Raw genomic sequence first — 27467 nt, 5'->3', positions numbered from 1 at the left:
TTTATCAGTGAATATGGAAATATAAAAGTAAATGCAAAAGCATATCGACCTTAACAGGATACAGAAAATGTTGTCATAAATTATGTCAATCAGGATTCATACCTTCAACAGTAGGTTTGTGCCACAAAATACCTAAAAAAACAAACATTAACTATATTACATATGCAGATTTAAGTTTTATTGTACAGTATAAAACCACACAGCTCTAAATTGGCACAACATTATTGTTGTTTAGTGGTTAAAAAGCTTTCAAGAGAGACTGCAGGAATAATCCAAAAATAGCTCTTTGTTTGAGAGCTGGTTGATTTAATTTGGTAACCGTGGTAATGACAGCCTAGTGCTGTACTCTTCTCAATAGTGATAGATTGATTATGAACTACCACCATGTCTTGTACAGCTTAATAGTTCCAAAATAACCTGTCAGGTCCATACATTTGATTCCAGAAGGGCAGGGCTGTCAGACATTAAAGCACATTACTAACTTTCTCTAGAAACTCTGTTATCAATTCTGATCAACACAGAAATTGCATGCAATCTTTTCTTGCTATAGGAGAAACGGAACAGTGTTTTCCCAGTTTGTCCCTCAGTTAAACGACTTCTATCATTAGTATCACCAACAATAAATCTCCTACATATTCAGTAATGCTGTGCACCCTTAATATCTTGAATTCCAGGAGGAAAACACAAACTACAAACATACTGTACTTAAAAAAACCTACTCTGCACAGTTAAAACATTCCTTTTAAGTCTTCACTTATTGTATTTCATATACAAGTTATGTATATTTTTAAATACTTTAACAAAAATATAAGCATGCAAAAATATCATCTGTTTCTTTAATATAAAAATGACTAAAGAAATTTTGGCATGAACATTATTGAGCTCAACTTGTTAAAGTAGGTAGCTGTGTCAGCACGCATATGCTGCAAAGGAATAGGTAAAGGTTAATTTCTTGCTGGAAGGAAAAAAAAAGAGACACAACATTTCTGTGTGACACCCGAAGAAGACTCCGCAGGTGAAACATTGTGTCTCTTTCCCTTTCAGCATGGAATTAACCCAATAAGACCTCTGGCCAAATAGTCACCTTCCATCTGGAATGTTGCCCCTCAAACATTTCGTAACATCTCTGGAAGTGTGTTCAGTAGACGCCTGTTTTATGGTTTAAAATCAAGCTAACTTTTACCTGTTCCTTTACATAATTTAGCTCAAGCACATTTTCTCTTTGTGCATCATTAAAGATTTATACAATGCTGCAATTCTTTATCTGAAATGTTCACCGACTTGTGTTACTGTTTCAGGCAATGCATTTATGAGCTTGAAAATAAATGTACATATTGTAAAAGACAATACCTGAAAAAAATCAAGTCAAAATTCAGGGTGTCATTTGACAGAAGCTGGATAAATGTGCTAGCATTTGTAGCATTATTTTCTTTGGTACAACTGTATTAACATCAGTTGATTTTATACTCAGAGGATGCCAGTTTACAGCTGTACTTGTATCAGAATATAACAGATCGGCCTTGTTATTTGTATTATGGTAGGGCAATCTGCACATAAACTGTCCCTAATAATGAAAAGCCTAGACAGCAAGCAAAAATGCTGATATCATGGTGACTTCCAATCCCTGAGTAAATCCCAAAGAAGGCTTGCATCGTTCCCGTTTTAAATCGATAGTAACAGAGGAAATCCACACACTCCACTGGGCCAGACTGACAAATACAGTACATCTTCTTTTTTACCAGTGGCTGAGAAGGCTATGACCAAGGCTGATAGTAAAATCACAAATTGTTAGTTATTTTAACATGGACAGGTTTTCTTTCTAGGTATACGATAGATCTTTTTTTTGTGAGAGAGATTTTTGTGTCTCACTCTCCAAATAAACTGTGAAGGTCTTACACACACCTATACCTTTCTGTGGGGCTTTTATAGGGACAGCTGTTTACAGGTGCAGCTAATTCCTTAATTTCCACATGCAAATGTAGCATATGGAATGTCTCATTGCAGCCCTCTCGTGTCTCCATCCTCCTTGGCTCCAGGCTTGCCACATACCTGGCAGCCTTGTTACACAGGCTTAATTACATTGTGTGCCGGTGGTCATGTTGGAGATCAGCTTTCAAAATATGGTCTTTTATTTAAATTGTGAAACAGATCCATATGAAACCAACATACAAGGACACTGACTACATAGTTTTATTGATTATTATACATAATTTGTTCATAAGTAAAAGAGAATTGTATATTTCAGAAAACAAATGTTTGCTTTAGACTTTTTTCATGTTTTCTTTTGAATTTGGATTTGAAAAAAAAAATTTTTATATCATCCCGTTTTACTTAATGACCATCGCAATCTGCTGGGCTGACCATAATGACTCCTGTACTAGCACAGGAGGAACAAAGATGGCGATTGTGTAACCTCTCCAATATGACTAGTGTCCAGCTGCCCTGTTTGATATACAAGATGCACAGCACTTTGCAGAATTATCATAGCCTGGATTGAGTAATAATAATTAATAAAAATTGCTTACAATTATAAGCAATGGACACTCTGGACACTCCACTCAAAGCGCTTTACAGGTAATGGGGACTCCCTTCCACCACCACTACCAATGTGCAGCATCCACCTGGATGATGCGACGGCAGCCATAGTGCACCAGAATGCTCACCACACATCAGCTATCAGGGGAGGAGAGCAGAGTAATGAAGCCAATTCATAGATGGGGATTATTAGGAGGCCATGATTTGTAAGGGCAAATGGGAAATTGGACCAGGACGCCGGGGTTACACCCTTACTCTTTTTGAGAGAGGCCCTAGAATTTTTAATGACCACAGAGAGTCAGGACCTCGGTTTTACATCTCATCCGAAGGATGGCACCTGTTTACAGTATAGTGTCCCCGTCACTATACTGGGGCATTAGGACCCACATAGACCACAGGGTAAGCGCCCCCTGCTGGCCCCACTAACTCTTCCAGCAGCAACCTTTGTTTTACCCAGGAGGTCTCCCATCCAAGTACTGACCAGGCTCGAATACATGTACTGTAGGTATGCCAGATCTCCTGTGAGTTGATGCTGCATACCAAACTAAGTATCAACATTTCACAAGTAAATGTCATATTTTTTGGCCAGCAATGTGCTAACTTTTTCCATCTAGTCCTGATGAGATAAAACGAGGCATCCTGATATTATGGTTTTATTTAATTTAATCCAATTTACTTCCCCAAAGCCTTTATTTAACCTTTACTTATGGTTAAATTGCTATTAATATCAAAATATAAAGAACTGCAAAGCTGTATGTAACTAAGACACTAAACAAATGCTAGTGACTGTCTGTTTTAGAAATTTGCAGATTCTCATTCTGCTACTGTTTAAAATTTTCAATATAGAAGCAACAACTAAAAAGCTTTTCTAAAGACTGTACTATTTTTGAATTTGTATTTAAGACAGAAAATTTTAGAAGTAACTGATATTCTCTGTAAAGTGTGGAGAAGTTTTGTTTTTACATCTGGATTCGATTAGTCTGTGCTACATAAAGTGTATTACACTAGACAAATGACTCCAAAGACTCATATGCTGAACACCAAACATCTTATAAGTGTAACAAATTCACAAAGTTTTTATCAGGGAATTTTGTTGCAGGTGCAGTGATACATTATTGTAAAGACATGACATAAATCCATTATGCTGATTAACATTAGTCATCAACAGAGTTAATCAGGCTAGTGGTGAGTGTGGCTACAGTTGGTAGCAATACAAGCTCTACATATGTTAAACATACATTGTACCAGGTTGGGAGACTTCCAACTGTTTCTTCTGTAAGTGCTGCTGAAGGACCAATAGGTAGCAAGCTTCCCTCTAGATCAAAATATCTAAGCCAACACCAATAGCATGTGTTGTCTTTCAAACAATATATTTAAGCAAGGTCCTTGTCCTGGTTGATCATTGGAGATCCCATGGCACTTGGTCAAAAAGTAAAGTTGTATAACTTTTAGGTGTAAATTCCACTCTGTTTGTACAATTGGGCCTTGCTGAGCTTCTTCCTTAATTTAATCTATGAATTGACTTCTAACTTCTCTATGCAATATAATGGGGATACTGGCACAAAATGGCTATCATGTGGGTGCTGCACTTTAGTGGTGTAGTAGTGGGTTCCTAATATATGTAAAGCACTTTAAGATGCTTGGGGATTAAATTATTGTAAATGTAACAAGTAACTATTATTATTATTATTATTTTTTCATCTGTAGCAGGCTGCCATACAACATGAATTAGTTGAAGCCATGTGACCTGTGGAAAACCATTTTCCATCACAAGCCTAGCTAAAAGTGGCCTGGAAAACACAAAACTCTGCTGTCCCAAGCCCTAACTACTACTCTGATGCTGTCTGAATTCCACTCTACTGTCTAACAATATACAGTATCTAAGAATATTTTTTTTGTAAAATTTATTCTCAATTTTAAAAATATATATATATACATTTTCCCCACCTTTCAGCTCTACACATATTTAGTACTACTAAAATACTGTATGTCAGTCTCCTGAATATGTCTTCCAAGAGAACTTAATATAACAAGTACGAACATACAGTAACAACAGTAGCAGTGAAAATGGACAATTTATCTGCTTATGAGTTGAAACAATCTTGGAATTGAACAATGACGAATTATTAGGTGTTAATTTAAAATGTGACATACAGAAAGCAAAGTTATGATTAAGTTATTCCCTCAATATAAGGGGATTATAATTATTGTTGTTGAGATGATTTTGAACATCAAAACAAACTGGAACAACTGCTTGGGGCAACAAAACATACACATTTATAAAGATACAAAAGTATACAACCACATGACAACCCTGGCTTTTGTGGCAGCTTTGATTTATTGTGGCAATTGAAATATACTTGAAACACATATTAGGTTTTCCTTTGTAGTCTGCAGGCAAAACCATTCCAGGCAATCATCTGCATTAGATTACAGATGCAGGTCACAGAAAGGTGATCAGAGCACAGCAAAGAAGACTATAATGTATTCATGTTCAGAGTTTCTTCCTCATTGAATTTACATAAGATGGCTTTGTCTAATACATATCCAAGACATTCAAAAGTCTCTTTCTCTCTGAATTTATTTTCAATCATATACAGTATATACATCCTGATGCAGCCATCTAGAATGTGTGTCAAAATTTGAGATGGTGAATCAGATAAAGGTCTGTAGTATTACACTTATATAAGCTGCAGTGCAAAGGCTGTGGAACTTTCACCCTATGCTTATATGCCTTTGTTTAGTTTTTAATTGTACCTGAGCCAAATATATGGAATAAAACTACATTTCCCAATATGCCGCACACATTAAAGAATTCTGTGACATATCCACAGATATCTATACTGTACAGATGCAGCCATTCAAAGTGCGCGGTACAAACCCGTACTGCAGGCAACTCACTACATCATACCGCGTCATAACACATCATACCGCGGTACGTGATTGGCTGGCCAAAATGACCGACAGGGGCACTCGTGGTGCATTGGTCGGTAGTGAAAAGATTTAATCATTTAATGTCTTTACTCTGCACGTTTTAATCCGCTTAGTATTGAATATTTATATGGAATTTTACAACTAAAGGGACATTTTAGTAGCTGAGCATAAAAAGAAGAGGAGCATAACACACCTGAAGGTCATAAACGATATTAATTTATGAATATAAACATATTACTGTATGTAAACTGTACTGTATATGGCTGGTCTTGGTAGTTTAAAGAAAAAATACACATCAGTCTTCCATTTTTCCCTAAACATTTTAAGCATCAAAGTTTTATGAAACGGTCCCCAAATATGTGATTGCTGTATAGAATGTATTTTAATTTAAAAAAATAATTTAACACGAAAATTAAGCTATTTACATTCCTCTGCCTGAGAATACAGTCACTCGTTGCTACGCAACGCAGAAACACAGCCACAGGTAACTAGCAAAGAGAGGACATTAGCTAGCCAATATGATAAAGGAATAAATGATTTTTTTATTTCTTTTGCACATTTATTTGAACATTTCCATCGATTGTATAAGCACTTGGAAACTTTCCAATCCCTAGTTCGTCTGCATTTTCTTTTACGCTCCCACTGGCGCCGGTCTGTGTCTTCTAGGATATAACGCCAGCAATTTGTTGTGAAAATTGGGTTTCCAATAATGCTGCAGCAAACTTTTTTTTATGTCCACTATAACAGACATAATCTCCCATTCTTTTAACTGAGCGTTTCATAATAAGAATGAAAATGATTTAAACTATGCGACACTTATCATTCAACGAGAGCTCAAAAAATCACAAGGATCCTCAAGAGGGCAACAAAGACAGAAGAAAAAGATACGTGTATCAGATACATGAGAATCCAAGCTTTTTTATCTACACTTTCTTATCTACGCTAAGAAGTAGTCTTTAAAATGTCTTTATCATACAGTAAAAAGTCAAAATTCTGGGGTGTGCGTATACCAGAGATTATGGCACGGCTTCAGAATGGTGTCAGCCAATCACCATTCTGAAGCCATTCATTTTTTTCCCTCTGATTGGGGAAAAAAGACCTGCTGATCTGTTCTACATACCAGGAAGACAATAGAATATGATTTTTTCTATTCGTAACGTGTATTTTAAACATTTAATTAAGAAGTAAAAACCTTACAACGTACACAGATTTCTAAGCTGATCAGGAGGAAGAAAATCACCCATTTTTTGTGCACAAAAAGTGGTTATTAACTATCGAAACTTGTTTTTATCACTTTTAAAGTCATGCAAAGATATCTATTTTTCATATATAAGATATAATGATGTGTTCTTGCTTAAACATTGCACAACTTTAAAAGCTATAAAAACAGGTTTCGATAGTTAATAACCACTTTTTATGCGCGAAACACGGGTGATTTTCTTCCTCCTGATCAGCTTAGAAATCTGTGTACTCCTTCTTGGCTATCCCAAGAAAAATAAATCAAAATGGGAAGAAAGCTATGCTGAAAGTTTATTAAGATACTTAGAAGACAAAGATAACGATTTACATTGCATTTGTCAGATTGTGAATCAATAAAGATATTTAATTAAACACTCGTTTGCGATTTAAATCAAAATGGGGGTAACGGGGACTTGCAGTGCATCGGCATAGATGGGAAAGCCAGAGCCGACCACTACACCGCCCTCGTGTTTCGAAATCTTGTGACTTTTGAAATTTACTGGGGGTTGAAAATACCTGTGAAACCAGTTTGTTTACAAACAATGTAGATACAGAGACTCAGACAGTAGCAATAATAACTCTAATAATTAATAACCCTAATTAATCTAATCCCAGGTGTGAGTTCATAAAGCCTGAATTACGTACTATGCCTACGTCTGCGAAACACCTGATCATCTACTCTAAAGATTTCAGTGCTTTGTGTATATTCTAATCGCAGTGGGGGCAGGGTGTGTGGGGACAGGTACCGGGGTAAAGTTAGCTTGAAGTTCAAAAATGATTTTGGCATGCCTGCAGCATTTTCACGAAACCTCCTAGAGTTGTGAGAACACTTCCTTTGTGTATAAAGTACAGTGTGAATGTTTACAAAGCCTTCACTTTGTCGTTTTTATGCCATTTTTTGACCACACACGAATATTCTTATGTCCATATCTTCGTAAGAGGATCAGTGCGGATTTTAATACTAATTAAATGACCGCGGGCACTTTCCACCCCCTCTACTCTTCTCAGGGTGGAATAGACTAACCTTCGGTGGATGTTTTGGGTTTGGGTTCACATCTCCCCTTTTTATAAAACGACATGGTTGAAAACTGTTCCAGAGCCACTGTTGTTTCATCAGTGAAAAGTACATCATGAAATGCCTCTCCCTGTTCAATCCATTGGAAAAAAGAAAAGGAGCATAAAGCGTCTGATGGTCATAAACGATATTAATTTAGGAACAGCATCAGAGATATATTTTTTAACTGCTCTGCATCGGAGAGAATACCATTTTTTTTTACTCCTTAGCGCATTTTTTTTTTAGCCCCTGGCGGAAACGGGCTTCCATAAGAATCAGTATAGCTTCCGGGAAATACATTTTTTCAGCATTGAAGTTTAACTCGTTCAGAGCGCCCTTACATTACAATCTCCAAGTGTTTAATTTTGGCTGTGTTTATTTAACAGGCTGTGAAAACAGTAACAATGTACTTTGTACACACAGCAGGTGTTTTCATAACTCTAGGAGGTTTCATGAAAAAGCTACAGACGTGCCAAAATCATTCTCGAACTTCAAGCTAACTTTACCCCAGTAAACACCTGATCATCTACTCTAAAGATTTCAGTGCTTTGTGTATATTCTTATCGCAGTGGGGGCAGGGTGTGTGGGGACAGGTTACTGTTTTCACAGCCTTCACTGCTGTTCACAAACCAATATAATTTAAACCACAGCACCTACAATGCTGCAAGTGTTTTACACACTAAGCAGACTAAGCACTAAGCACAGAAGAGTGACAGCTTCGTTTTTAAGCCATTTTTTTTACCTAGCTCGAATATTCATTTGTTCATATCTTCGCAAGGGAAACACAGAAAGCCTTCAAACAAAATGCATTTTAAAGACTACGATTTGTGAAAATTTTCACAGCCTCCACATAAAACTATCAGTGAGCTAATTCTCTTTTTTAAAACCTCCGGTTTTTCATCGATGTGTAATTACGCACAAACTGGAACCTGGGGGGACCACTGTGTACACACGTTCACAAAGCGAGAAATACTGCTCAATACGGCTTCGTGCGAAAAACCCGTATATCACCATAGGAAGCATAACAGCGTAGCTTTGTTTGATTTCTGAAACCCTTTCTTTATGTCCTGTTTTCATTCAGGTAAGGGTCAACTATATACACAATACTGCTGACAGCAGGAAATTTCTATACTTTACTCAGCAGCGTCTTAAAAACAGCACCCATGGTGTTCAAACCGATTTTTTTACACAGAAGACTGACGCAGCTTCGCGTTGTGAATCTGTTTTTCTAAGAAAACATGAGTCTGTGGGGGAAGATGGAGTGTCTTTCATGGAAGACTCACCCCATTCTACTTTGAAAATACCTGTGAAACCAGTTTGTTTACAAACAATGTGGACACAGAAACCCAGACAGTGGAGTGAAATTCAGCACAGCCAGCACACCGGGGGGTGAGGGAGGGAGAGAGAGAGATGCGAAAACCGCGCAGCGCCAGGTGAATACACAATATTAATGTACGGCTTTTGGGGACGCGTGGATTTGCGCCCTACACCCTGCGGTACCGCTGTGTACATACAGTACGAACATGTTGTGATATTTAAAAATATAAAAAATGTCAATATAATGCCAATAATATTAGCTATTTTAGTTTTTCAAAGAAATGTTAATTTGTTAAAAGAAAACTGATGGCGACAGCTGGGTTTGAACACCCGACCTCAGGGTTATAAATCAGTCACTTAAGCTGTCACGCCACCAAGGCAAGTCATGTGACAACCACACACATAGCAATGGAAAGTCTCATACTACTGTTTGTGCAACAGTACATGGATATAGTTATACCGTTATTAATTTATTTAGATCCGCGAATCCATATTATATTTCCTATTAATCAAATTCTAAAAGTATGCTTTTGTTTACTCCGATAACGAGCATATTCGCAGAAAAGGTTAAAACGATCACTTTTCCAAAAGTACATAAACGTACAATAATATGGTCAGACGGAGCACGTAAAAACGTTTCCGAAATAACCACATGTAAGACTTTAATGCTTAAAATGTTTAGGGAGAAATGGAATACTGGTGTGTATTTTTTCTTTAAACTACCAAGACCAGCCATATACAGTACAGCTTACATACAGTAATATGTTTATGTTCCTAAATTAATATATCTGATGAGTATGTGAAAGGCATGGTGAATCGGAGATTCTCAAGATTTATTTTGTATGATTGGAAACGAATGTGTGATCGGATCAACGAAATGCTGTGGTGTTACTTTTTGTCAATGAAAAAATAAAGTATTTTCATTTACAAAGACGGTTATAAAGAATGTGGACCAAGGTAATACTTTGAGTTTACAGCTTGTCCAAGGTCATTCATTATTAATACTATTATTAATATCTTCGGTAAAGACTTTGATGCATAAGATATTTCTGTATATTTAAAATATTTATGATAAAGGTGGTAGGTTGTGTACTTTTGTCCAACTGAGCAATCTTGCTTTCATAAAATATGCCAACTTTTTAATGTATAATGATTAACATGCTGTAATACACAGTTTAAATTAAAAAGTCAAAAGAGTATACAACTTCAATTCTTAATTAAATAAAGATTGTCCCTCAGCAGCGATCAGGATTTGAAACCGGGTGTTTTCTGGCGACAGCTCAAATGCTGTACATGAGAGGTTAAGCTTTATTAGCTCCACCTGGTGGTGATTCTGGATACTATTATCTTACTGCGGTATTATACGGTATGATGCGATATGTGATGTGACACGCCCACTGCATTTTACCGCAGCGTACCCCGCTCGTTTTGAATGGCTGCATCTGTATATCAATTTTAGTTTTAGCAACATTCTTGCATCCTTCATCTAGTCAGAATTTAGACCACTGTTTTGCAAGCAATCATTAAAATATTAAAAATGTTCTAGCAGTGCATACTGTACCTCAACAGCAAATTGTAATATTAACAATGTACAGTATATATACTGTATATTGCTCTAAACATAATGCACAGTGGTATCAGCTACAATGCAACTTACAATATGCAACAAATATTAAAAAAATAATTCAAATCACTATTCAAAGCTTTTATTTTAATCTGGCCTCTTTTTGGTTTTTTTATATGTTTATTTGCTTTTAAATATAATATATTTTAAAGATACAAAGTAATAATACCTATTTTAATCATTTAAATCTAAAATAATCTAAAAAGTATCTATCTTCTAACAATTACTTATAATTATGCAAATTGTATGTAATTAAAAACACAGTAATTCAAGCTGTGGAGTTGCAATAAACTTTGTGAAACTACATTTTTGCCAATAATACTAGGTATAAATACTAATTTAGTTAGGTTAACTGTGCTTTCTGCAGAAATCTATTTTTAGAAATATATATTTTCACCTATTACACTTTAATTTAAGGCAATATGTATTGAAAAAATGTAATTCAGATTTATGAGCAATGTTTCTATCTCCATGATGAATGGTTGACATTGAGAATTTAAAGTGGGTAGGGAAAAGATCAATATATAGTACAGTAATGCTCTCACAGTGTGAGCTTTTTCTTATGTTAGTTCGTACCTCAGAATCTCAGCAGTTTTTATCTAATAATAAATGTGTTAAGTTTGCTCTCATCTTTCACTGTCTCTCTCTCCTCCTTGTAAAATTATATCAAGCAATGCTGTGACAAGCAATGCATACCTCCTAGTGGGTTCAGCTTCATAAATCAGAGATGAAGATAACAGAATTGCAACAGTGCAATCTTATAAAATAGCAAGATCTTGGTCCTATTGCTAGACACTGTTTTTTTAGTTCAACACAAAAACTGTAGCACTTCAGGAATTATGACATACAATTTTAAGATTATAAAACTATGATTATTCAAATGGTTTTCCATCCAATTTTTTCTTAGATTTTTTCTAAAAGTCTTTTAGAGTTTCAGAATGCCAAACAACATGTTCAAAAAACGCTCTAAAACAGCATCAAGAAAAATACACCAAGAAAACAAATATAGCCACTGAAGTTTTTGTGAGTTTGAGTAGATCTTGCAGTTTATATTTCTCTTATCTGCATGCAATAAAGAAAAAAACACACCTCCCCGAAATAAAGGCAAAGGAGATAAATAATGGAGACGGCTTGAAATATGTTATAATTAAGGTTAAAGTACTTTCAGTACTTCAGTAAAATTCAGTTGAAATACTGTACTTTGAAAAAGCCAAAGGGAATAAAAAAACAGTACCCACAGCACCTACATGACAGCCATTATGTGCCAGTATCCCCATTACATTGCGTAGAAAAGTTAGTAGTCGATTTATAGATTAACTTAAGGGAAAAACTCAGCAAGGGCAGATTATACAGAGTGGAATTTATACCTAAATGCAGCATTTCAACCCAGTGATTTTAGGTCACCAAAATTAAGACGACACATTCACTTTATTTACATTTCAGAGTGTAAAAATGAGAGTTTAGTGGCTTGTAATGGCGGCACCCATGCAGGCAGCAGCCCAGCGAGCTCTCTTAAACGGATCTTTATCATTGTTTTTTTTTCTTCATTCTTTCTTTTGTTACTGTTCTTAGTCCTCAGTTTCCCTCTCCACAATGTTCACGTACATAACTTATGATCCACAAACACTTTTAGACATCGGAACAAGATCCGCAGGACTATCACTTAGTCTGGAAGATCTGGACTGCATCAGCTCGCACGGACTTCTCCGACAAGGCCTGGAAACCACGGTATCACCTGAACAAGGTAACCAAGCCAGGAAGCGCCGCAAACGATGTGAATGAAAACGGAAACGCAGTAAGCGCGCTGGTCTACAAACAAGACTAAAGACCAAACAGAACAAACATCCTTTAACAACCATTTTACTCGCCAATGTCCAATCTCTCGACAACAAACTCGATGATCTCAGACTGAGACTCTCCATACAACAAAAAATTAAAGAATATTTTTACTGAAACATGGCTAACAGAATTACAGACTCGGCAATACACCTAGACGGATTTTCTGCCTTCCGCATGGACAGAACTACAGAATCCGGTAAAACCAGGGGTGGGGGAGTGTGCATTTTTATTAACAACGCGTGGTGCAACAATGTATCTACCATCACGACACACTGCTCACCTGCTCTGGAATTCTTAATGATCAAGTGCCGCCCCTTCTATCTGCCGAGGGAATTTACAACTGTTATTATCACCACCGTCTACATCCCCCCTGACGCTAATGGCAAAGAAGCGCTAGAGGTACTGCACACTGCAATAAACAAAGAGGAATCTGCACATCCCGACGCAACCTTTATCGTCGCGGGTGACTTATAACAAATCAAACAAATCTCAAATCCATTCTCCCAAAATACCATCAGCATGTCTCCTTCCCAACGAGAGGAGAAAACACTCTGGACCATGTTTACACCAAGATTCAGAATGCTTACAAGGCAGTACCCCTCCCCCACTGTGGAAACTCAGACCACATCACTCTGTTTCTCCTCCCGGCATACAGACAGCTGCACAGGCAAGTGAAACCAGAGCTCCGGATGGTGAAAGTGTGGCCTAAAGGAGCTGAATCGGTCCTGTAGGACTGTTTTGAATGCACTGACTGGAATGTGTTTAAAGAGGCAGCCACACAGGGATCATACATTGACATACAGGAATATGCATCGTCAGTCACTAGCTACATCAGGAAATGTGCTGACGATGTCACACTCACAAAAGAAATAAGAACCTTTCCTAACCAGAAACCATGGATGAACAGTGAGGTACGCACCCTAATCAAAGCAAGGGATGCAGCGTTCAAATTGGGCAATAAATCAGAACTAAGCTCAGCCAGGATCAATCTTAACAATGGTATTAAACATGCAAAAAACACGCTCAAACAGGAATTAGAGGAACACTTCACCACTAATGACCCAAGGCGTATGTGGTAAGGTATACAGGCCCTCACAGACTACAAGAGGAAGAACATCTGTGCACCTGCCCATGATGCCTCCCTGCCTAACGAGCTCAACACCTTCTATGCTCAGTTTGAAGCCAACAACACAGAACCAGTCATCAGAACTGCACCCTCCGCAGCTGACCAGCTGCTCTCACTGTCTGCAGATGAGGTGAGGAGATCTCTGCTAAAAGTGAACACATGCATGGCTGCATGAAAGGAGGAAAGGAGCTTTGCATAGCTTTCATCCTCAGCAATTATTGTTGGCTCTCAGGCAGCTCAGCCTGAAGTTAGTGTTGCTGAACTTTGGTCTTGAAAAACAGTCTGTACATAGTTGTCTTCTTGGGTCCAGTCACACGTAAGACAGGTAGGAGCACTCAGTTTGTCCCAGCTATAGCTTGGTACTGAATATGTTCGGATGACAAGATGCTGACATGAGTCCAATGGTCTTATTTAGTTGATGAGGAAATAATAACAGTGGGTTCTCGAACACATGATTCTGTTTCAGAAAGAATATCTTGGGCAGAATTCTTTACTTTACTGAGTCACAACGTCAGCCTGGAATAATGGAGAAAAGTCCTGACACGGACTACTTGAAGTCATGTTGTTGGAAAATTAGGTTGCCATTTTAGCAGGTGAGAGATGAAGGGTTAACCAATGAAAAATGAGTTGGATGCTGTCTTTTTAAGTGTGGGTCCCTCATTGGTTGATCTTCCTCTGGGTGATGAACAGTGACCTTGGAGCACAGATAATGATGAGAGGGCCTACAGGGAGGAGGTTAATCTCCTTACAACGTGGTGTGATGACAACAACTTCACCCTCAACGTCAGCAAAACCAAGGAGCTGATCGTTGATTTCAGGAAACTGCAAACCAGACATGCCCCTATCTACATCAACGGGACTGAAGTGGAAAGGGTCAGTAACTTTAAATTCCTTGGCGTCTATATCACTGAGGACCTCACATGGTCTCTCAACACCACCTGTCTGATCAAGAAAGCGCAACAGCGCATGTACTTCCTAAGACGGTTTAAGAAGGCTAAGATATGTCCCCAGATCCTCACTAACTTTTACAGATGCACTACAGAAAGCACACTGACAGGCTGCATCACAGTGTGGTATGGCAACTGCAGTGCTGCTGACCGCAAAGCCCTACAGCGGGTGGTGAAAACTGCCCAGTCCATCACTGGGGTTACCCTCCCATCTATCCAGGACATTTATGACAGACGGTGCTTGAGGAAAGCTCTAAGCATTATCAAAGACCCCACAAACCCCAGCTACAGACTTTATGATCTGCTACCATCTGGAAAACGGTACCGGAGCATTCGGGCCTGGACTACCTGACTCAGAGACAGTTTTTACCCCCACACTATCAAACTGTTAAACTCCCAGCCTCTCTCAATCTCACCTCACCTCTCACCTATGATCTGAACCTCACAGTGCCTTCTTTCTTTCTTACCAAAAACCCAAACACACATTGAAAATCTACCTCTACCATACATGTCAAAGGCTCACTCCCCATAATTTCTATCCCTTTATTTCATTCTGTTGATGCATATTTTTGCACATAACCTGTTACCTTTTTGTTGTTTTACACATTGCCTGTTGTTGTTTTTTTGCACATTGCCTGTTGTTGTTTTTTGCACACTGCCTGTTGTCTCTGTCTTTCTTTTGTTACTCAATTGTATTGTTGTTGTTGTTTTTTTTCTTTGTACTACTTATGTCTGAGAGCTAGCTAAATAGCATTTCGTTATACCATATACCATGTACAGTGGTGTGAAAAAGTGTTTGCCCCCTTCCTGATTTCTTATTTTTTTGCATGTTTGTCACACTGAAATATTAGACAAAGATAACACAAGTAAACACAAAATGCAGTTTTTAAATGAAGGTTTTTATTATTAAGGGAAAAAAAATCCAAACCTACATGGCCCTGTGTGAAAAAGTGATTGCCCCCCCCCCCTGTTAAAACATAAATCAACTGTGGTTTATCACATCTTTGGAAAGCTGAGTTCAATTTCTCTAGCCACACCCAGGCCTGATTACTGCCACACCTGTTCTCAATCAAGAAATCACTTAAATAGGACCTGCGTGACAAAGTGAAGTAGACCAAAAGATCCTCAAAAGCTAGACATCATGCTGCGATCCAAAGAAATTCAGGAACAAATGAGAAACAGAGTAATTGAGATTTATCAGTCTGGAAAAGGTTATAAAGCCATTTCTAAAGCTTTGGGACTCCAGCGAACCACAGTGAGAGCCATTATCCACAAATGGCGAAAACATGCAACAGTGGTGGACCTTCCCAGGAGTGGCCGGCCGACCAAAATTACCCCAACAGCGCAGCGACGACTCATCCAAGAGGTCAGGAAAACCCCACAACAACATCCAAAGAACTGCAGGCTTCACTTGCCTCAGTTAAGGTCAGTGTTCATAACTCCACCATAAGAAAGAGACTGGGCAAAAATGGCCTGCATGGCAGAGTTCCAAGATGAAAACCACTGCTGAGCAATAAGAACATAAAGGCTCGTCTCAGTTTTGCCAGAAAATATCTTGATGATCCCCAAGACTTTTGGGAAAATATTCTGTGGACTGACGAGACAAAAGTTGAACTTTTTCGAAGGTGTGTGTCCCATTACATCTGGCGTAAAAGTAACACAGCATTTCAGAAAAGGAACATCATACCAACAGTAAAATACGGTGGTGGTAGTGTGATGGTCTGGGGCTGTTTTGCTGCTTCAGGACCTGGAAGACTTGCTGTGATAAATGAAACCATGAATTCTGCTGTCTACCAAAAAATCCTGAAGGAGAATGTCTGGCCATCTGTTCGTGACCTCAAGCTGAAGCGCACTTGGGTTCTGCAGCAGGACAATGATCCAAGACACACCAGCAAGTCCACCTCTGAATGGCTTAAGAAAAACAAAATGAAGACTTTGGAGTGGCCTAGTCAAAGTCCTGACTTGAATCCGATTGAGATGTTGTGGCATGACCTTAAAAAAGCGGTTAAGGCTCGAAAACCCTCCAATGTGGCTGAATTACAACAATTCTGCAAAGATGAGTGGGCCAAAATTCCTCCACAGCGCTGTAAAAGACTCATTGCCAGTTATCGCAAACGCTTGATTGTAGTTGTTGCTGCTAAGGGTGGCCCAACCAGTTATTAGGTTTAGGGGGCAATCACTTTTTCACACAGGGCCATGTAGGTTTGGATTTTTTTTCCCTTAATAATAAAAACCTTCATTTAAAAACTGCATTTTGTGTTTACTTGTGTTATCTTTGTCTAATATTTCAATTTGTTTGATGATCTGAAACATTTCAGTGTGACAAACATGCAAAAAAATAAGAAATCAGGAAGGGGGCAAACACTTTTTCACACCACTGTATATGAGTATAATGACAATGAACTTGAACTTGTCCCTTTAAGGCAGTAAATGTACATCTGAAATTTAGCTCACCAGATGTTGATTATTATTTCAGGTGCTTTAGCAAGCCCTTGCTTCAGCCACTTGAGTTCATGCCTAATTTAAGGGTGTTCCAACTTTATTTTTTCTTCAGAATGTAAAATGCATTTTACTTTGGTTTAAATCTGGTGATTATCTTGGCTATTTTATCATTTTATACTTTTTTCTGCAGTCACTGTCATGCTGCATGGTGAAGTACAGTCCAATTCGTATGAAAGTACTTTCTTCTACATAAGCAGACAAAATCTTACTTTTTAACTTAATTTATTTATTATTATTATTATTTATTTTGCTGCTGCGTTTATAAGTTACATCATCAATACAGATTTTGTTAAAGTGATATCATGGTTTCATCTGTACTTAAAACTTTGTTTCAACTCTTCTGGTTCGTCTTTGTTCTTTCAAGCATATTCAAATCCTTTTTATGTTCTTCGTGATGATGAGAGTTTTAAATCTTTTGGTGTAGACTTTATAAGTCAGATGTCTCAGACCCCTGCAAACTGCGGATTTTCTACCTTCACTGCTGCACTCTGGAGGTTGTTGATTTCAGTGACAGCTGTTTTAGGATTTGCCTGGACAGTTCTGATAATTCAACTGCACATGCTTTTCATGGTCAACATGGTATTGGCCGATTGGTCATTATACCTATACCTGTTTATTTTTCTTTAGCTTCAGATTGTTCCAATTCTCTTAACCTGAATATTTAGAAGAAAGAGAACATTCATGTCAAATTTTAACAATATATTCCAAACCATGAAGCCAAAGTGAAACAAAATATTTTTGTCTTTTATAAGCCCAACATTTACCCAGTTACCCAACAACAAACCTTTATGAAGTTTCAAAATACTATGGGGAACAATCTGTATAAAGCAGGGTATACTTAACTTTCCTTGAAGTGCCCCAATGTTTTAACTGAATTCTGGCAATGCATTTGGCGAAGTGACGATGACAGGATTGAACTAGTTCTTAATTTGCAGACATGAGTATGTTATGATCTTTTTGATGGATAGCTGTTCACAGAGTGAAGAATTCTGTTTTAGATTTTTTGTTCTTCTAGGGTGATAATAATATTTATCTGCACAAGGGATGAATATTCCATGAAAAAGGGCTCAGGTAACATATTCTGATGCCAAAGATGAGAGAAATCAAAATTTGGGACCCCGTTTCATTTTCATGTACACATTGTATACAGGATATTTTTACAGCATTTTATGTATATGTTAAGTTACAGGGTACTTCTGAAAATGTTTCCTCAGGCAAACTAGGCACGATCTTTTAGTCATTGAATTTGTTGTTGTACTTGAATAGATATGAGGCTGCATGATACACCATATATAATAAAATAATGTTCAAAAGCTAATATGACTAGCAAGCCAAAGCCAAAAAAAATGTATTTCCTAGGAATGGACCCAGGAATATTTAGGTTATAAGATATGAAGTGCTTCTTCTTAAGTCTTATGGTACAGTCCAGTTTGGATGTTTAAGTTTCATTTTCCATATCATTTTAAGGATAGGATAAGATAAGATCAGATAAGGGTCAGCCATTTATACAGCACCCCTGGAGCAGTTGGGGTTAAGGGCCTTGCTCAGGGGCCCAATGGAGTAGGATTTCTCTGCCGGTTGTGGGATGACCAAGGACTGCTAATGTTTCATTTGTCAGTGTCAACATTTACATAAAACATACTCGTATATGATTTTAGGAATATAAAATGTTTAGTAAATCACTTGTTTAAATTGTTAATTGGTATTTCTATTACTGAAACTCACATTACAGGAAAACTATTTTATTACAATAGGACAAAAATGTAATGTTTTAATATGAAGGAATACTGTAGGTAATCACAATTTATTTGTGAACAAAACAAGTTAGTATATGTAATAATTTCACCTCCTAGATGTGTTTCTTTTTGCTTGATGTGTGGAGTTGCATGGAATGGACATTATGATTGTCTTTTCTATCAAGAAAGAATATTTTTTCCGAGGAAAGGTGATGATACAGTTGGATTCGAGAAATTTATGTTGAGAGTCTGAAGTTATAAATATCCTTTATGCTGCATCTCTCCAAGTGTTTGAGAAGTTTTGTTCCATCTAGAGCATTCTGCATTGTATTGTTGTTTACCACTGGAAAGCCTCCAGCTGCTTTGTATTCTCATAATCTCTAGTTAGTTAACTACCTTCTCAGAGGGATGCTAACCCATCTGGGAGGTATAAATTACTTCAATATTGGATTCTCACACAAGGCCTCAAGAAAAAAAAATGAACTATGTTATTGTTTTTTAATTACAAGGAAATTCTATATTTCTTGTGGAGTTTTTTTTTTCAAAATTGCAGTAACATTTTTTCTGTCATTTTAGAGAAACCTTAACAAAGCACTGAATGTATACAGTACTGTATACTAAATGTATACAGCATATTATTATAATCTTTGATGAAAATATTAATACATCTTGTATTTTTGAAAGCATTCAAGCTGCACATTTATTTCAGACTTCAGAAATGAACTTATTTAATAACTAAAATTAACTACATTTTTCCTTTTAAACATGCAATAAAATTCTCAATACAATTAGGATATATTTTGGTTTTCAAATTTAAGTTCAATATTCACAGCCTTATTTCCATACTACCAGTTTTCTAGAAAAAAATCTAATGTCTCCTTAAAATTAAATAAAGTAATCATCACATTACAAAAGTAATAGGAAGTCTAGAAAATCTCTCAGAAATAATGTGATTAGTTAAGAAGGTAATACTTTTGTTTTATCCTCTTAACTGGAAATGTGTTTGGATTTCATTGGACTTAATAAAAACAGCATGAAACAGTATGGAACATTTTTATGTTGTTAAGATGTTTTTACTTTGATGTTTTTTTAAGATGTTTGTTGAATAACAATTCAATAACAAAAATATTAGTGTAGAAACATATTTAACTACCATTTGATCAGTTATTTAACACATATTTTTTTCCTTTGTAACTTGTATAAACTAGCAAACTGTGAACTTTTCCTCTGTGTTCAGTCAGTTAAAACATATTGCATCCTAATGCATACATTATTGAAGCTTTCATTGATAAATGATAAAACCACTTACACAAATAGCTTGAATTGACATAAAATGTGTGAATTACTTGTTGCTTCACAAATGGATACTTGTATATAAGAAAACAAAAAAAAAAACAAATTAAAAATGTTCTTTTTTATCACCTCTGGTCCTGAAATGATTTATCACTGTTGGGTTCTAATCTAATTGTAGCCAAGCTCATCTTTTTAGCCCTGGAGCCATTTAACTTCATAAAGTGCATTTCTCCCAATTGTGTACAGATCTGTAGCACTCGGGCCCATTAACAATTCTGGAATTACATTATTTCTCAGCTTTGTGCTGTCAGAATCATCAATATTGCTTCAGTGAAAAAGCAGCCTTTCCCTGCTAAATCAAATGTTGGCATTCTGTCTCCTACCAGCCTCTGTAGACAGGAGGGTAAAGAATCGAATACATTAGACCACCAATAGCTGCGGGTAATTAACCGTACATCAAACAATTTACTTTTGTCAGCTGCACTTCATGCATGTTTTTTCTACTGACTGCTTAAGATAAATTCATATGGTACCGTTAAGAAAACCGAGTACATACAAAAAATAATCTGTAATTCACTAAATAAAATTTCTTAATGTCTTATGTATTACTCAGAACAAAAAGAGAATTATTCTTTCTAGCAAGAAACAGTATATTGATTCTTGTGTAAATCAATTAATACATATACATTTTCTTTGTACATCTCTTAAGACATTGCAGTATCTACATTTGTTTGATTTCCATCTTTCACCATAATGCATTTTAAGGTTACATTTTTTAGAAGACTAATATCAATAATTATTTAACTTAACAACACCCTTTATACAAATACGTCAAACCATACTATAATTATAATTAATAATTGCTTACACAATATATATAGCGCTTTTCTAGACACTCCACTCAAAGCGCTTTACAGGTAATGGGGACTCCTCTCTACCACCACCAATGTGCGGCCCCCACCAGGATGATGCGACGGCAGCCATAGTGCACCAGAATGCTCACCACACATCAACTATCAGTGGGGAGGAGAACAAAGTGATGAAGCCAATTTTATAGATGGAGATTACTAGGAGGCCATGATTGGTAAGGGCCAATGGGAAATTTGGCTAGGACAACAGGGTTACACCCCTACTCTTTTCGAGAAACACCCTGGGATTTTTAATGACCACAGAAAGTCAAGACCTCAGTTTTACGTCTCATCTGAAGTACGGCGCCTTTTTATAGTATAGTGTCCCCGTCACTATACTGGGGCATTAGGACCCACATGGACCACAGGGTGAGTGCCCCCTGCTGGCCCCACTAACACCTCTTCCAGCAGCAACCTTAAGATTTTCCCAGGAGGTCTCCCATCCAGGTACTGAGCAGGCTCACACCTGATTAGCTTCAGTGGGTTGCCAGTTGTGAGTTGCAGGGTGATATGGCTGCTGCCATTATACACAAAATATCATTGTTTTCCTATTATTATTTATGATTTCAAAACCTCATATTGATTTAGACTAAAGAAGAATTAGTGTCACACTTTGTCACAGTATATACATTTTTGAAAGAAAAACAAACAATTCATAATTGCATATGTATTTGAACCTTTTGTGGTGGCAAGCCTAAATTAAGGTAGCTGAAAAATATGACATTAATGAAACACAGAATAGAGTGGCATCTTTCTGTGTGCAATGTAAGTGGTTCGTACAAATTCAGAACAAATACACTTCAGAACAAATACACCTGCCTCTGTAAGGTCCCACATACAAAGATTCAACCATAAAGACCAAGGTACTGTCAAAATATACATTTCATAGGTACTGTCAAAATAAACATTTCATAGTCCCCTACTATCTTTTTGAAAATGGTGAATTTGATCATTAAGATTGCCTAAAATCGGTCTGGTCCAGACTTGGAGGAAACTGGTTAGGGTTGCTGCCCAAAGGAGACTTTGGAACAGTATAGAGAAGCTAACGTGTGCATCACTCAGTTATATACTGGTCATTCCATAAAGAGAGTTTGTATGTGGAAAAAAAGGTTTTGAGTTCAAACAAGACCAAATTGGACTAAATTCAATGTTTTACATGTGATGCAAACCCAACACCCCAAGTGGATCACTCACTCATCACCATCCCTACGGTCAGGCTTGATGTTGTTTTAGTTCTGCTTCTCATCACCGGTAAGCCTGTCAATACTGATGGGAACATAGATGGAGCAATGTACAGGAAAATATCAGAGGAAAACTTGCTTCAGGCTAAAACTGAGAGAAAAAAATAATCTTTCAGCACGACAATAATCTCAGTCACAAGGTCAAAGCTACGGTGGAGTGGTAAGAATAAGGAAGCAAATGTCTTTGAAAGGCCCAGTCAATGTCCTGACTTAAATCCCCTAACAATCTATGGAAAAACCTGAAAAGTAGAGTAGAGTTCGTAAAGACTTGTGGTTGTGATCACTGCCTAAAATACTAAAATTAGTTTATTTTGCTGAATATTTATTGAAAATTACTGTAACATATAGTACACTTAGAAATCTTCAGTTTTACCATTCAGATTTTGAAACGGGTGATTCAGGATTCACTTGAGTCTATTATATAAAATCCACAGAAATTGTTTATGTTTATGTTCAATGTTTTGGGAGCTTATTTACCAGTCAGTTGTTATTTACACTGGGGGCTATATGTATTCATGGATGAGATTGCAGCCTTATGTTTTTTTTAAAAACAACAACTTTTAAGTACTTTTTAAGTCAACAATTAGGCTAGTTAGACATTGAGCCATGCTAGTTTATGTTTCTTTACTACCAGGCTATCATCTTACTAACAATGTTATGGTTCATGGCAAGAACCTTAAGTTGATAACATTAACAGGAACAAGAACAAAGGCTACAAAGAGATGCTTTGTATTTAAGAAGGTAGGTATCAGACTGAGTTAGAGTCAGACTGACTTACTGTATTGGAATGAATCAGCTCAAGTTAGTATTTCATGTAGGAAACAGGTAAGTTGTCCTGGGATCAATTAGATACTAGCAACCAAAGGAACATGATGGCTTTGTTATAATGCTCTCTGCATTTCTGTACTCACCAGATATGCAGCTTTCTAAATGTTTTTTTTTCTCTAAGAACATAAAGATTACAAACAAGATTACATTTGGCCCATCACCATTGTTTGGATGTTAATAGTGAATAGATTTATGTACTATATCTATTCATTTAAAATTGATTGTTTTTATTAATTGTGTCTCTATGCTCTTTGTAAACAACAGAATGTTGGTCTCAGCACAGAATGCCTGCTCCCTTGCTAACTTGTGATTTTTCTTGTGCGCACATTACACAGTTCCTACTGCTTGTGTTGTACTTCTAGTCTATACCTGCTGATATGTCTACTTAATTCACTCTGGTTTCCTCTCTGCAGTACAGAAGCACTTAAACTCAAACTACTGTTTCTTCTAATGCTTCTGCACTATCTGTCAGCACAAGCATCTCAGCCACTTGCCTTTGGCCACAGCACTTTAACTCTATTATCTCTGTTTATCCTCCAGTACTCATTGATTTTTGTGTTCCCCCTCTCGTAGCCTACGCCCCCACCTCAAAAGGCTGTTGACATAATTTAGACATTCCACCTCCTTCCTCTGACTCTGCTGGCATGTGACCTGGAAGAGCTCCAGCCCATGATGCTCACTATTCCTTTAATTCTAAAAAAACATTCTAGAACCCTAATTATTCTTTGTTTCTCAAAAGACATTTCTGTATGCAAAGGAACAAGTAATAGGTTTATTCCATGCTGAAAAAAAGAAGAAAGAGAACACAACGTTTCGGCCGTGGAGCCTTCTTCAGGTGTGCTGAAGGTGTGCGCAGGTGTGCGTAGGCTCCACGGCCGAAACGTTGTGTTCTCTTTCTTCTTTTTTTCAGCATGGAATAAACCTATTACTTGTTCCTTTGCAGCCTACGCATGCTGACGCAGCTACCCACCTGAACGACATTTCTGTATACTTTCTCCCACTCTGCATTTGCCCCTGATGCTGCCTTCCCTGTTCCTGCATTTCACCAGATGCCTTCTCAAATGCCTGGACCACTCAACAGAAGCCATACCCTTAACCAAAGATATATTACTTGTTAATTCTATAAAGTGCTTACCCTGTTTCTTAATTTTTACCTTGATCCTCTGTGTTCCCATAAAAAAGGCTTCAGGTTTTTTACTGTATGTAAATATGGAGTCAATATTTGTCCAATTAATTAACTCCCATAGCAGTGGGGCAGCTTAAAGTAACTGTTTTCAAAATGTTTAAAGCTTCTGAACACCATAAGCAAAATCAAGTCAGTTTGTCAGTTGTGTATATTATTTGCCATATAAAGGACTCCATGTGAACAACAAGAATACAACTTTTTTTTCTGGTAAGTGCTGGAGTGCTGTTCATTTCTGAGCGATTTCAACCACTGGAATCAGAGACTTGCAGAGTGTCCAGAATCCTGATTTGATATGAATAATGTGCCCTCATGATCAGGCTTTTGTCCCTCAGCCAAAGAGGTTTGATTTTAAGAATGTGTGCTAGCAACACACCTCCCAATCAGCCTTTTGATTTAAATCCTGTGATGTTCTCTTAATCTCTGCATTCTTTATTTTAAAAAAAATGTAACAATAACACAATACAGCAATACAGTTATGAGATTACCCAGTTTTAGTATCACAATAAAACCCACAAAACCAAAAAAGCTGCTCTAAAGGAAAAAAAACAGTATGGTAATGTATACTGCTGTGGCTATTAGATTTATGTTATTTCCTTATTTGGCATGGTATTCCTTATTTTGTTTACTCTGTACAGTTACTCTTTATCATCTTTAAGAAACCATTTCAGAAGCTTTTTGTGGCTACTTACTGTAGCTAAGTACCACCTGCACAAAGATAAATTATTAGGAGTATTTTAATTCCACACTAAAAAGTAAAAAGAAAGAAGAAAAACATGTCTACTGGGTAGCCTTCTGCATTCACCTGAAAAAGGTTTCCTAGCAGAAACATTACAGTATGTTTTTTATATTCATTTTAACCTCTGTTTATTATTCTGGAGCTTACATTCTGATGCACCTTCCTGCTCTAACGTCTTCAGAGACTCAAAGGTACAGCATTGAGACAAAGAGTGTAAACCAGGAATTAACTAACAATACGCAGATGGTATGACCTACTTATTTAAACCAATATTTTTTTTTTCTCAGGCTTACGTGTCCTAACGTAACTTGTAGTTTATCACTCCATGAAGAAGAAAGTGAGAAGTGGTACTATTAAATTTTATTGTCACTTAGTGTAGAACCACATCACCAAAGCATTCAAAAAAGGAACGTAAGGATAGTTCACATCAATTCTTATAATGGCTTCCAGTACTCATTCTGAATCTTGGTTGTCATCTTTATGTATGTTATGAAAGGTCCAGTGTTTGAAACAAACATATGTATTTACAAAACAGCCTGTTGCTAGTTTTTGTGGTTCTTGAAAATGTCATTATAAACTACTGCAGCTAATAGTAATATTCATTATACTGTAAGTATCATAGCAATGTTACGAAATTGAGAAACCTAAATAATATTTATAAAACCAATATTTATAAAAAGGAATTGCTTGGTTTTCTATAGATATATTTCTAGCAATAAAAAACAAAAATGAATGCTGACCCCACAGAGTAAAAAGTTCTTGTGAAGAACTGAGAGACAAAATCACCAACGAAACACATACTGTAAATAAATGCAGAACTGCTCATCATTGTGAAAATGAAAATTACCAACATGTAATGAAAACAGTATATTAATATAGCAAAATAAAGTTATTTTAAATACATACACGCTGGCATTTCTATACACTGAAAGTTAAGTCAAAGATCTACTGTTAAAAGATCTATACAATTACTGGCATAGCTAAAAAAAAGATTAAACAAATATAGTGGAGAAAAGGCAAGCACAAGATAAAAAGACAATATACTGTATGTTACAGTAGATTGTTCTGAAGAGTAGAAAGCAGCAAAAAAAGAGACCGGTTCACTGTGAGACCTGCTACTCAATCTCTTACAGTGTAACGGCCCCCAGTCCTACTGCAAAAACTCATAGACTGGTTTAGGGGAGTACACAGAAGGGGCATCAAGAAATACATAGCAGTTAGTTTGCAAATGAGATTTTGTGAGAACAAAACAATTACATTCAACCAGTTAAAATGAGCTTTCTTTGTATAAAGTCTGTAAATAAACAAACTAATGGCTTGAACATTATGTAATAACCTCTCCGTGTTTAGTGTGTGTCAATGTGAAAAAATCAGAAAGGCTGGAAAGGAATGTTGTATTGTAACTGAATTGTAACTGAGGCATGCTTTATGGTATACAGCATGACTAGAACGATTACAGTGTCTATAAAGCATGCCTGGCTGAGAATACAGAAATTCTCATAACCAGAAGGATGCAAATGAAAGGGCAGCATTAAAAGTTTTCCTTATTAGATTATGGCACCATCTCAAAGAATGAAACACATCATACCTGTTTGTTGGGCATTCTGTGGTATTTGCTGATTTCTCTGTGCATTGTACTGAACAGAGGCAACTGGCCTGTACTGCTGACTTGCTGAGGTAGGGTACTGACCAGATGAATAATAATACACTGGCATCTGCGAATGACAAAACAGGATAGTGTCTGGAAATGACATGTCACAGCAAATAAGTGCAAAATGGAAATGCAAAGGCTGACACTGCTAAATGGAATGAACTATAAAGATCAGAATGATGAAGAGCTGCATTTTTTCAGTGATTGCTGCAGCTGCTCAAGCACTGATGTCCCTGGCTGTCCGTAACACCATAGAAAGGTGGATTGCAGTAATATAAAAGCCTCCATAAATATATACATAAATAAATACACATTTAAGAATTACTTGCTCCTTTCTAGATTAGATAGATAGGATTCTTAATACCCCACTGTATATTTTTAAATGTACCAGTACCATTAAAGTTATTGGAGAATAATTTAAAAAAACTAATATTTTACAGTACTTTATTGAAATGCTTGTATTTTTCCTTTTATTTGTGTGGAAACTAATATATACAAGATGACACATACAATAACTGTGTTAAAAAAATGCCAGGTGATTTTTCAAATAATTTTGTGCCAGAGAAAAAAATAACATTTTCCCTAAGTAATATAAAAAAATGAAAGATGCCAGTCTAACAAAACACAACATACCATAGGTAATGACAAAATAAATTATTGTTTTTATTCTTAAAGTGCAGTTTTGTTATTTAAGATAGGATTTGCTTGGAGTGACTGGCATAAAAAACATTTTAAAAAGAAAATCGAAACTTTGCATATGGAGCAATATAC

At 36.7% G+C, this 27467-nt stretch overlaps 1 protein-coding gene across 11 annotated transcripts in view; it reads right to left on the bottom strand.

Moving 5' to 3' along the window:
* Positions 1-27467, bottom strand: part of LOC148822750 (cAMP-regulated phosphoprotein 21-like) — a 140787-nt gene that overhangs the window by 14787 nt on the left and 98533 nt on the right. For 9 of the 11 annotated variants that reach the window (XM_088928716.1, XM_088928717.1, XM_088928715.1 and 6 more), the window contains one exon: positions 26634-26760. In XM_088928716.1, coding sequence (XP_088784842.1) covers positions 26634-26760 — 127 coding nt within the window. Of the gene's footprint in view, positions 1-17427; positions 17771-22301; positions 22387-26633; positions 26761-27467 lie in introns of those variants that run through there. The other 2 variants (XM_088928726.1, XM_088928725.1) reach the window with 2 other exon arrangements.

This window comes from Atractosteus spatula, chromosome 12 (assembly GCF_055471065.1).
Source record: "Atractosteus spatula isolate fAtrSpa1 chromosome 12, fAtrSpa1.hap1, whole genome shotgun sequence".
In the NCBI taxonomy this organism is placed as follows: Eukaryota; Metazoa; Chordata; class Actinopteri; order Semionotiformes; family Lepisosteidae; genus Atractosteus; species Atractosteus spatula.
Note: the sequence above shows the minus strand (reverse complement) of the source record. Positions and strands in the feature narration are given on the sequence as shown.